Here is a 13,336-nt window from a genome sequence, read left to right as displayed (position 1 = left end):
TAAGATCAAAATCAGCAAGTAAGATTAAAATCAGCAAGTAAGCAAAATGTCATATATCTTCAAGAAACAAACATCCAACATAAGTGAACACATTATCTTTATTCTGAAAGCAACCTTGTTATTGCAGAGTGAAAAGGCTTCTCCTTTTTTAATTAGTAAGGCTATTGTTCAACCAAAAGGCACATACACCACAAGTAAAGTTTATGTAGACTACATCACAGACTGATCATACCTGTTGGCAGGTAGACTAGCAGTTAGAATGTTGGTCCAGTAACCGAAAGGTCGCCAGTTTGAAAGCCCGAGCCTACAAAGTGAAAAGTCTGTTGATGTGCCCTTGAGCAAGGCACTTAACCGTAATTTGCTCCAGGGGTTCTATACTACTATGGCTGACACCGTAAAACAACACATTTTACTGCACTTATCATGTGTATGTTGCAATAAAAAAAATGCAACAAACAGGATTGCAAACTTCATGTGACTGTGCTCAGGAATTACATTCGTTTCTAAATTAAACAAACCGAAAAATCTTTCTGGATGTATACTTCCACATATACATGCTTACCTCCACCGCTCCTGTAGCAGAGGTATGGAAAGCGCCACACGTTCCCAAGTCCCACCGCGTACCCCACTGACGCGAGGACGAACTCAAGGCGGCGACCCCAGGTGGCTCTTTCTGCTGTCGCGTGCCCCACTTTCTTTGATAACATAGCATTCACGTTTAAAGGTGCTTTCAAAGCAATATCAGTCTCCTCTTTGTAGACTCCCTTGGTGGTGGATGATGTCTTTTCGGACCCCACTCCCATTGTAAAAGTGTAATAGTCTTGACTCTCACCAACAATTTCAATTAAGTCATGGGCTACTATGCCACTTACTAACAGATAACAGTCGAAGTTTCAGCTTAATCAATAGGCTAAATGTGACGAGAACCTTTATAATATAATAAATCAGTAGGATAATACTGAATATTATGAACAAAGCCTATAGCAGGAAATATATAATAGGCGCACGAGTAAAATGTCTAAACCAAATAGGCTACAGACAATCTGGACAACTCAATTCCCTTATGAAACACAATTATATTGGTATACTAGCTTTAGCCTACAACGTGCGCTATTTTACTGTAGGCATCAGATGATACCTCATTCGACGACTGCCTGACATATCACAACTAATGCCCCGATTTACCATCAATTCACATGCAGGATAATATGCACTAAACTCCCGGTAACCTACCCGTTCTTATTATTTCTCAATGAACCCACCGAAACATTGACCTAAAAATGTTCATTCTACCTGCTTATGTAGTGTCATAAAAAAAATAGGGAACCCGCCCCTACGTGCCGTAGTTTCCTAGCGATGCCCTTGTTGTGGGGTTTCCACTAGTTACCACAGCCACAAACTACAAATTGGCAGTCAAAATGAATGAACACAAAAATGGTCTTAATTTAAGGTTAGGGTTAGGCATAAGGTTAGCAGTGTGGTTAAGGTTAATATTTGGTTTGAGTCGAGTGTGATGCAATTATGTATATAATCCCTGGATTGCCGATGCTATGCATTGGCCATTGACAGGCTCTGAGGCCACCGGTCGGCCATATTGGCTCTACCCTGTAGGCGCAGTCCTCCTAAGAATGAATGAAATTCCACAGTATTTCAATTAAGTGTCACATGTATTTACAAAATTACATAAAGTTTTTATTTTGTTGTAGTGGGGACGACCGTAACATTAGTAGTCTCTAATAATTATACTTTAGGGAAAAGGTTTTTATATATTTTTTCAGGTTTTATTTTTATGTTTAGCTCACATTATATAATTTAAAAGTATGCATTAAGGGGTCTTTAATACGTGGCAGAAACGAATTGAGACATTAATAAATACATTTCTATAGCTCCACAATGTGTTTTACGACAGTGAGGGAGTGCCAAGATGGAGGCGCAGGGGCTTCAAAACAGTGCCCCTTATAAATCATCAAGTGTAAATATAAATCATTGGTGCGATGTCTGACGTCACTGTTTTAAAGGCTGCGTTCATACAGGCAGACCCATTTTTTCACTAATTGGTCTTTTAACAAATAAGATCATCTCTGAAAAGCGCAGACGTGAAAAGATTGCATGTGTTTGGTCAAAAGACCAATTAGTGAAAAAAAATATCAGAATTGGGCTGCTTGTGTAAACACTCAAATCAAACCTTTTCAGTTGATTATCTTTCATTATCACTTGACTTGTAAAGGATTTAGATGCGATTCTTAATTATTTTATTTGGAGGAACAAGCGTCACTATCTAAGGAAATCAATTATCAGTAGTACCCAGAAACAAAGAGATCTTGTGGTTTTAGATTTCAATATAGGGTGAATTCAGAAAGAGTGGGACATATAAACGGGGAGAGTTTAAACGCCCACAACATTAGAAATCCACTTTTTCGAGTTGAAAGATGGCCAGAGCTTACCCATGATGTTGCACAATGATGTAAGTCAATAAGGTAGCGTTTTAGTCAAAGTATGATATGGCAAAACCGAACTACCTGCTTCATGCAAAATTGTGCCAATGACGTGTCTTATGAAATTACGTATAACATTTTTTTTCGCCTATGTTTAATTGAAGGCTGGGTTTTATTTGATTGGTACCACCCACCAGCATGGCTTTGTTTATTAATCAGAAACATCTGCAAAGTTTGAGTCGCTGCTGAGCAATATTAAAGTCCGCCACAGCGGACGCGTCATAATACCTATAAAACTTCTACAGATGCACAATCGAGAGCATCCTGTCAGGCTGTATCACCGCCTGGTACGGCAACTGCTCCGCCCACAACCGTAGGCTCTCCAGAGGATAGTGAGGTCTGCACAACGCATCACCGGGGGCAAACTACCTGCCCTCCAGGACACCTACACTACCCGGTGTCACAGAAAGGCCAAAAAGATCACCAAGGACAACAACCACCCGAGCCACTGCCTGTTCACTCCGCTATCATCCAGAAGACGAGGTCAGTACAGGTGCATGAAAGCTGGGACCGAGAGACTGAAAAACAGCTTATATCTCAAGGCCATCAGACTGTCAAACAGCCATCACTAACATTGAGTGGCTGCTGCCGACATACTGATTCAAATATCTAGCCACTTTAATAATAAAAAATGGGATGTAATAAATGTATCACTAGTCACTTTAAACAATGCCACTTTATATCATGTTTACATACTTTACATTACTCATCTCATATGTATATACTGTACTCTATACCATCTACTGCATCTTGACTATGCCGTTCGGCCATCGCTCATTCATATATTTGTATGTACATATTCTTATTAATTCCTTTACACTTGTGTATAAGGTAGGTGTTGCGAAATTGTTCGATTACTTGTTAGATATTACTGCATGGTCGGAACTAGAAGCACAAGCATTTCACTACACTCGCATTAACATCTGCTAACCATGTGTATGTGACAAATCAAATTTGATGTGCTTTGAAAACCTAGTGGTCAAACATGGAAATGGTTCCAATCGTCTTTCCACCATTCATTTTTCACAGAGCATTTTACAAACACTTCAAATTATCTTTGAACCTGAACCAGAAAAACCGCTACCCTCTCTGTCATCCCTGTCTGTACCAGACATTGTTAAAAAACAAGGGCACCTGGAGTATGCAGGCATCCTGGCTGGGATAGCGCTGTTGGTGGAGCACAGAAGGCTATACGGCAGGCAACAGTTGGACCGCGCACCAACCCCCAACTGGCACACCATGAGAAGAGGGAGGTTGACGGCCAGCAATTATGGAGCAGTGGTTAGGGCCAAGCGCGTTACTCCTTCGTTGCTAAAAAGGGTCCTCAGATCAGTCGTTGGATGGGGTGTCTGTATAGTGGGGCACAGATAATGACGAGGAGAGCACCAGACCATCCAGTGAGGCATCAAGGCAAATGGCTACAGGGATGGGTGTGCAGGAGTTAGGGCTTTGGGTCACGAGATCTGGGATCCTGGGTGCCTCACTGGACGGTCTGGTGGGCACCACAGCCGTGGTGGAGGTCAAGTATCCCTATGTTGTAAGGGACCTTACCATTTGAAGAGGCAGTCAAGTCGAAGAATTTCTATTTCAAGGAGAAAGGGTCTTACAGCCTCCGTGAAGATGATTTTTACTGGTCGAAAGTCAGTTCCACATCACTGAACGGGACACCCGCTTCTTCATTGTGTGGACCACCAAAGCCAACATCAGCATGACGACCTCTGACAGACTCGTATTGCTCCTCTTGTCAGTACCTGTTTTCAGGGTGGCCAATGGTCCAAAATTATTCCACATAGTTCATACACACACTAGGCTCCCAGAATAGGTTATATTAGATACAGGTTTTTGCTCAAATCAGCCAACTAAAGTAATGTAGGTAATGTAAGTTAAATCACAAAGGCTGGTCTGAGTGCATCTCCTCAGTTTCATTCAGTAGTACATCACAATTCACATTGCATTTTATCATGGTCACAGTGGAAATGTATACCTGTGATGTTTAAATGATTTCTTACCCTGTGTCTTACCCCATTCATCCCTGCCTGTACCTGACATGGTTGAAAAACAAGTGAACAATACATAAAAATCATACACAAACAATAGGATTCTAGAATAGGTTAGATTATATTCAAGTTATGCTCAAAGCAGTCAACTAAAGTAACGTAAGTTACTTTAACGTAAGTTAAATCACAAAGTTTGAGTGCATCTCCTTAGTTTCATTCAGTAATAAACGCAATTAGAAACGCAAGCAATTCGCTGCACCTGAAATAGCATCTGCAAATCTGTGTACTGTATGTGACCAAAACTTTGATTTGAATAATGAATTAACTAGTAAAATTAACTAATAGAAATGTTGATAAGACCTTAATTAATTGAAACAAACATCACTTGGGTAGCGGTAGATTGATTTTTATTGTCATATAGCGATCTACCAAAAAGTGCCACAGACTCACAATGGCTTCTTCTAGCGGCTTGGTTTGGAGTTACAAGGTATTCAGTGTGATGGTTGAAACCATTTTGGTTGACTAGTGTCAGTCGTGTTTTGGCACAGTTTTTCAAAAGTTATGTCTATCTAGAGGAATAAATGCATTAAGAAAATGATGAACAGAACAAACAAATAATTTACTTGAATGGGGACTCCTGTTCTATTCATTCTATTTCTATGCCTTTAATCCTATCTGATAGGTGAAATCCAGATATACTGAACAAAAATATAAACGCAACATGTAAAGTGTTGGTCCCATGTTTCATGAACTGAAATAAAATATCCCAGAAATGTTCTTTATGCATAAAAAGCGTATTTTTCTCAAATGTTTACATCCCTGTTAGTGAGCATTTCTCCTTTGCCAGGATAATCCATCCACCGGACAGGTGTGGCATATCAAGAAGCTGATTAAACAGCATGATCATTGCACAGTTGCACCTTATGCCGGGGATAATAAAAGACCACTTTAAAATGTGCAGTTTGTCACACAACACAATACCACACAGATCTCAAGTTTTGAGGGAGTGTGCAATTGGCATGCTGACTGCAGGAATGTCCACCAGAGCTGTTGCCAAAGAATTTAATGTTTGTTTCTCTGTCGTTTTAGAGAATTTGGCAGTGCATCAAACCTGCCTCACAACCGCAGCCCCAGGACCCCCACATCCAGCTTCTTCACCTCCGGGATCGTCTGAGGGGGAGCTGAGGCATATTTCTGTCTGTAATAAGGCTCTTTTGTGGGGGGAAAAAAAACAAATTATGATTGGCTGGGCCTGGTTCCCAAGTGTGTGGGACTAGGCCCACCTATGGCTGCGCCCTTGCCCAGTCATGAAATCCATAGATTAGGGCCTAACTTAAGATAACTTATGAAAAGCTGGGCACAGGTATACTGCCGGTCAAAAGTTTTAGAACACCTACTCTTTCAAGGGGTTTTCTATGTTTGTACTATATACCGACATTGTATGAAATAACACATATGGAATCATGTAGAGACTTGCTTGGGTTGAGAGAATGCCAAGAGTGTGCAAAGCTGTCATCAAAGCAAAGTGTGGCTATTTGAAGAATATACATATATTTTGATTTGTTCAACACTTTTTTGTTTACTAAATAATTCCATATGTTATTTCATAGTTGTGATGTCTTCACTATCATTTCTACAATGTAGAAAATAGTAAAAATAAAGAAAACCCATTGAATGAGTAGGTGTTCTAAAACTTTTGACAGGTATCCACTCCACCAAACCGTAGAATAGTAGCTATCCTGTGTGGAGAAATAAAGTGAGATCCCTACTTTTTGACAGTAGATGGTGCTCCCGTTTTAGTGCAGTAGTGGATATTGGCCTGTGGGCTCTCCAATTATTTTCTCCTGTTCCAGGTGTTGCTGTTTGATTCCTTCCGGTCTCCGTACAGGAATTTCAACTGCATGACGTCATTTATCCTACTAACAAAGTTAGGCTACTGCAAAACTGAGCTGGGATATTAACCTTCCTTGGAAAATGTGACGGGATTTAGCGGACAATTTCCCTAGAACTGGATTTTAAGATTTTTGGATGTGTAGAATGAAAACACCCCATTGTAACTCATGCTGGATCACGATGAGAACTTTCTGAGAAGAAGAAAAAATCGACGACACACAGAAATTAGCTATATGGAGGAACTGGAAGGTGAGCGGTCTAAACTTTTTTTCCCCCATTAAATTGTTAATTTGCTTAGCCTACATGTGGATAGGAATGTGGATAAAAAATATATATTGTTGTAATATATCAAAAATATTTGGTGTGTAAAGGGAAGCCCAAGTTACATCCAGTAGGGGGGACGCACAATTTTCTGGACTTGGTCAATTTTCGAGCAGATAGTGTTTATGTCAAATGATGATCATTGTGACATACATAGTTACTTTCTAACTACGGCAATGACTCTGCCATCAAAGTTCAGCTGATTATGTTGACTTATACTATGTATTCTACTGCGAGTCCAATTCACTACCCACTTTATATTTGTAAATATAGTCAATTATTACTGTGCATACTACCCCTATTACTTGTTATTTTGTACTTTACTGTTATTGATTAATGTAGGCTACTGCATTGAGGGAGCTAGAATTTTGCTGCACGTTTTATACCTGTTGTAAACTGTTGAAATATGAAGAAATAAGATTTTACTCAAACTTGAATTTAGCTTCTTGGATTCATTGGGCTTGTTTGAGTGGTAAAGCTGAAGCAACCAATAATTTACATATACACTAGAATTAATGATGGGGGCGCTGTGTTGAAGCCACCTTGCCTCCACCTTGCCTCCACCTTGGCACTCCCCCACCATTGTAAAAAATATTTTGGAATCTATAGAAATCCATTTATTAATATCTACATTTGTTTTTGCCACATTTATTCTATTAGACACCATAATGCATACTTTTAAATGATGTGAGCTAAAAATACGTAAACATTTTACTTAAAGAATATTTTTTTGAGATAACTAATGTTACTGTCAACAACAACAAACTTAAATTAATGTAATTTGTCCTTGAAGCATTTCATTGAAATACTGTATAATTCCTATGGAGTACTGCTCCTACTGGGGAGTGCCATTATTGCCAACCGGTGGCTTCAAAGTATCTCAATGGCCACTACATAGCATCGGCAATCCATGTTTTATATACCTAATTGGAAGCAACCTACTTCAGATGAAAGTCGAGGATTGGAGTTGAGGTATGTACATCTGTGACAGCCAAAAGTCGGCCACTGATTGGTTTATCAACAGCAAGGCTCAGGGCAACATGGCGGTGTTGCCATTGTTGATTAATCTTTTCTTGGTAATGTTGAAATAAACATGTCTCCAAACCCCATATCACACACTATAAATATGTGTGTACATTGTACTGTCAATTAGGGAGAGAGGGACTCAAATATCAATCATTTGTACACTGTATACATTGCGGCAAAGTTGCTTCCTGTTTCAGTCACGTCCTGTTCGCGTGGGTCAAACAAAAACACTTTAATGATTGGTTGACAGTTATTGCCTCCCACAATGCAGGTGATGGCTGCAAGTTGCAGCTGGTGAGGGGCAACTGCAGAAAATTGAAGTCGGCTTCATGACCATTGATCACATGGTTGTTGTAAAGTTCATGCAGTCGACATTTAGGCGCAAGTCAGACAATTTTCATCCCCATAATGCAACATACTTTGAAAGGTCACCGACTTGACAAAAGTGAGCTGCTCGAACACGCCCACTCAATTCTAAATCCCCCAGTTTTCACACCATATTCATTGCATAGAGCTTGCTAGGGGTGTATTCATTACAGAAACATTTTTAAGAAGCAAACAGAGGAAACAGGGAGGGACCTACCTGAATTTGTCCAAGAGAAACTCTTGTTTGCGTTTTACATTTGGAGTAGGTCCCGTGTGGCTCGGTTGGTAGAGCATGGCACTTGCAACGCCAGGGTTATGGGTTTGATTCCCATGGGGGACCAGTATGAAAAAGTATGACAATGTATGCACTCACAACCCTGGCGTTGCAAGCGCCATGGTAAGTCGCTCTGGATAAGCGCATCTGCTAAATTCGATTAAAACATTTGAACAAACTTTTTGTGGCTGCAGGGGCAGTATTGAGTAGCTTGGATGAAAAGGTGCCCATTGTAAACGGCCAGCTCCTCAGTCTCAGTTGCTAATATATGCATATTATTATTAGTATTGGATAGAAAACACTAAAGTTTCCAAAACTGTCAAAATATTGTCTGAGTATAACAGAACTGATATTGCAGGCGAAACCCTGAGGAAAATCAAAGCAGGAAGTGGCTTCTATTTTGAAAACTCCATGTTCCATAGCCTCCCATTGCTCCATTTAAAGGCATATGAACCAGATTCCTTTTCCTATCGCTTCCTCAAGGTGTCAACAGTCTTCAGACATAGTTTCAGGCTTTTATTTTGAAAAATGAGCCAGACCGATAACATCGCGTCACGTGAGTTTTGCTCGCGCAACAGAGTTTGGATAGGTATTGCTTTTCACTCTCCTACTGTGAAAGACATTTGCAGTTGATATACACTGCTCAAAAAAATAAAGGGAACACTAAAATAACACATCCTAGATCTGAATGAATGAAATATTCTTATTAAATACTTTTTTCTTTACATAGTTGAATGTGCTGACAACAAAATCACACATTATCAATGGAAATCAAATTTATCAACCCATGGAGGTCTGGATTTGGAGTGACACTCAAAATTAAAGTGGAAAACCACACTACAGGCTGATACAACTTTGATGTAATGTCCTTTAAAACAAGTCAAAATTAGGCTCAGTAGTGTGTGTGGCCTCCACGTGCCTGTATGACCTCCCTACAACGCCTGGGCATGCTCCTGATGAGTCCTGGACAGTCTGTGGTGCAACATGGTGTTGGGGGATGGAGCGAGACATGATGTCCCAGATGTGCTCAATTGGATTCAGGTCTGGGGAATGGGTGGGCCAGTCCATAGCATCAATGCCTTCCTCTTGCAGGAACTGCTGACACACTCCAGCCACATGAGGTCGAGCATTGTCTTGCATTAGGAGGAACCCAGGGCCAAACGCACCAGCATATGGTCTCACAAGGGGTCTGAGGATCTCATCTCGGTACCTAATGGCAGTCAGGCTACCTCTGGCGAGCACATGGAGGGCTGTGCGGCCCCCCAAAGAAATGCCACCCCACCCCACACCATGACTGACCCACCGCCAAACCGGTCATGCTGGAGGATGTTGCAGGCAGCAGAACGTTCTCCACGGCGTCTCCAGACTGTCACGTCTGTCACGTGCTCAGTGTCAACCTGCTTTAATCTGTGAAGAGCACAGGGCGCCAGTGGCGAATTTGCCAATCTTGTTCTCTGGCAAATGCCAAACGTCCTGCACGGTGTTGGGCTGTAAGCACAACCCCCACCTGTGGACGCCGGGCCCTCATACCACCCTCATGGAGTCTGTTTCTGACCGTTTGAGCAGACACATGCACATTTGTGGCCTGCTGGAGGTCATTTTGCAGGGCTCTGGCAGTGCTCCTCCTGCTCCTCCATGCACAAAGGCGGAGGTAGCGGTCCTGCTGCGGGATTGTTGGCCTCCTACGGTCTCCACGCCTCCTGATGTACTGGCCTGTCTCCTGGTAGCGCCTCCATGCTCGGAACACTACGCTGCCAGACACGGCAAACCTTCTTGCCACAGCTCGCATTGATGTCCCATCCTGGATGAGCTGCACTACCTGAGCCACTTGTGTGGGTTGTAGACTCCGTCTCATGCTACCACTAGAGTGAAAGCACCGCCAGCATTCATTCAACAATTATGTTCCAGCCCTCTGACCATCCGCTCAAGAAAAAAATAGGCCCACGGTTGAATCTAGTTGATGATCCCTGCTCTACATGCTTCCTTCTTTTCACTCTGTCATTTAGGTTAGTAATTGTGGAGTAACCACAATGTTGTTGATCCATTATCAGTTTTCTCCTATCACAGCCATTAAACTATTTTAAATGTTTTAAAGTCACCATTGGCCTCATGGTGAAATCCCTGAAATGTTTCCTTCCTCTCCGGCAACTGAGTTGGGAAGGACACCTGTATCTTCGTAGTGACTGGGTGTATTGATACACTATCCAAAGTTTAATAAGTTCACCATGCTCAAAGGGATATTCAATGTATGCGTTTTTATTTTTACCAATAGGGGCCCTTCTTTGCAAGGCATTGGAAAACCTCCCTGGCCTTTGTTATTGAAATTCACTGCTTGAATGAGGGACCATACAGATTAATTGTATGCGTGGGGTACAGAGATGAAGTAGTCATACAAAAAAATCATGTTAAACACTATTATTGCACAAAGAGTGAGTCCAGGCAACTTTTTATGACTTGTTAAGCAAATGTTTACTCCTGAACTTATTTAGGCTTGCCATAGCAAAGGAGTTGAATCCTTATTGACTCGACATTCCAGCTTTGTAAAAAAAAATCTAAAATAATCATTCCACTTTGACGTTATGGGGTTGTGTGTGTATGTGTGTGTGTGTGTGTGTGTGTGTGTAGGCAGGCTGTTGACACAACATCAACATTTTAATCCATTTTAAATTCAGTCTAACACAACAAAATGTGGAAAGAGTCAAGTGCTGTGAATACTTTCTGAAGGCACTTTACATAGTGGATTAGAATAACACAGCAACAAACAAAAAAAACAGTACCCCTATAACCATGATATTTGCAATTACTCAGAATTGCAGGTATTTCCCTATACTCTTATTTCCTTAAGAAAAATGTGACTATGCAAAAAGAGTAGATAAAATGTTATTTGTCACATGCTTCGTAAACAACAGGTGTGGACTAAGTGAGATGCTTACTTACAGGCCCTTCCCAACAATGCAGAGAGAAATAATAGCATGATAAATAAATACACAATGAGTACCGATAGCTTGGCTATAAACACGGGTACCAGTACGAGTCGATGTGCAAGGGTACGAGGTTATTGAGGGTGGTATGTGCAGTTGAAGTCAGAAGTTTACATACACCTTAGCCAAATACATTTAAACTCAGTTTTTCACAATTCCTGCCATTTTAATCCTAGAAAAAATTCCCTGTCTTATGTCAGTTAGGATTAAAGTTTGACCGATTAATCGGAATGGCCGATTTTTAATTAGGGCCGATTTCAAGTTTTCATAACAATCGGAAATCTGTATTTTTGGGTGCCGATTTTGCCGTTTTATTTATTATTTATTTGTATACCTTTTTTATTTAACTAGGCAAGTCAGTTAACACATTCTTATTTTCATTGATGGCCAAGGAACAGTGGGTTTAACTGCCTGTTCAGGGGCAGAATGTCAGATTGGTACCTTGTCAGCTCGGAGGATTTGAACTTGCAACCTTCCGGTTACTAGCCCAACGCTCTAACCACTAGGCTACCCTGCCGCAATCCGTAGTCTGGCTTTTTTATGGTGATTTTGGAGCAGTGGCTTCTTCCTTGCTGAGCGGCCTTTCAGGTTATGTCGATATAGGACTCATTTTACTGTGGATATACAGTGGGGCAAAAAGGTATTTAGTCAGCCATCAATTGTGCAAGTTCTCCCCCTTAAAAAGATGAGAGGCCTATAATTTTCATTATAGGCACACTTCAACTATGACAGACAAAATGAAAAAAATTATAATTGTAGGATTTTTAATGAATTTATTTGCAAATTATGGTGGAAAACTTTTGTTATTGAACAAATACTTATTTATCTCAATACTTTGTTATATACCCTTTGTTGGCAATGACAGAGGTCAAACGTTTTCTGTAAGTCTTCACAAGGTTTTCACACACTATTGCTGGTATTTTGGCCCATTCCTCCATGCAGATCTCCTCTAGAGCAGTGATGTTTTGGGGCTGTTGCTGGGCAACACGGACTTTCAACTCCCTCCAAAGATTTTCTATGGGGTTGAGATCTGGAGACTGGCTAGGCCACTCCAGGACCTTGAAATGCTTCTTACGAAGCCACTCCTTCGTTGCCCGGGCGGTGTGTTTGGGATCATTGTCATGCTGAAAGACCCAGCCACATTTCATCTTCAATGCCCTTGCTGATGGAAGGAGGTTTTCACTCAAAATCTCACGATACATGGCTCCATTCATTCTTTACTTTACACGGATCAGTCGTCCTGGTCCCTTTGCAGAAAAACAGCCCCAAAGCATGATGTTTCCACCCCCATGCTTCACAGTAGGTATGGTGTTCTTTGGATGCAACTCAGCATTCTTTGTCCTCCAAACACGACGAGTTGAGTTTTTACCAAAAAGTTTTATTTTGGTTTCATCTGACCATATGACATTCTCCCAAATCTTCTTCTGGATCATCCAAATGCTCTCTAGCAAACTTCAGACGGGCCTGGACATGTACTGGCTTAAGCAGGGGAACACGTCTGGCACTGTAGGATTTGAGTCCCTGGCGGCGTAGTGTGTTACTGATGGTAGGCTTTGTTACTTTGGTCCCAGCTCTCTGCAGGTCATTCACTAGGTCCCCCCGTGTGGTTCTGGGATTTTTGCTCACCGTTCTTGTGATCATTTTGACCCCACGGGGTGAGATCTTGCGTGGAGCCCCAGATCGAGGGAGATTATCAGTGGTCTTGTATGTCTTCCATTTCCTAATAATTGCTCCCACAGTGGATTTCTTCTAACCAAGCTGCTTACCTATTGCAGATTCAGTCTTCCCAGCCTGGTGCAGGTCTACAATTTTGTTTCTGGTGTCCTTTGACAGCTCTTTGCTCTTGGCCATAGTGGAGTTTGGATTGTGACTGTTTGAGGTTGTGGACAGGTGTCTTTTATACTGATAACAAGTTCAAACAGGTGACATTAATACAGGTAACAAGTGGAGGACAGAGGAGCCTCTTAAAGAAGAAGTTACAGG

At 41.3% G+C, this 13,336-nt stretch overlaps 2 protein-coding genes across 2 annotated transcripts in view; one reads left to right on the top strand and one right to left on the bottom strand.

Annotated features, from left to right (window-relative positions):
* The window catches only part of LOC109872119 (sodium- and chloride-dependent GABA transporter ine), a 57,548-nt gene extending 56,214 nt beyond the window's left edge, over positions 1 to 1,334 (bottom strand). The window contains exon 1 of the mRNA XM_020463236.2: positions 563 to 1,334. Within this exon, the coding sequence (XP_020318825.1) occupies positions 563 to 803 (241 nt within the window). The 5' untranslated portion in view covers positions 804 to 1,334. The remainder of the gene's footprint in view (positions 1 to 562) is intronic.
* A 4,943-nt stretch (positions 1,335 to 6,277) lies between these two features.
* The window catches only part of LOC109880552 (LIM domain kinase 2), a 33,845-nt gene continuing 26,786 nt past the window's right edge, over positions 6,278 to 13,336 (top strand). The window contains exon 1 of the mRNA XM_020472753.2: positions 6,278 to 6,634. Within this exon, the coding sequence (XP_020328342.2) occupies positions 6,553 to 6,634 (82 nt within the window). The 5' untranslated portion in view covers positions 6,278 to 6,552. The remainder of the gene's footprint in view (positions 6,635 to 13,336) is intronic.

Source organism: Oncorhynchus kisutch, linkage group LG3 (assembly GCF_002021735.2).
Source record: "Oncorhynchus kisutch isolate 150728-3 linkage group LG3, Okis_V2, whole genome shotgun sequence".
In the NCBI taxonomy this organism is placed as follows: domain Eukaryota; kingdom Metazoa; phylum Chordata; class Actinopteri; order Salmoniformes; family Salmonidae; genus Oncorhynchus; species Oncorhynchus kisutch.
Note: the sequence above shows the minus strand (reverse complement) of the source record. Positions and strands in the feature narration are given on the sequence as shown.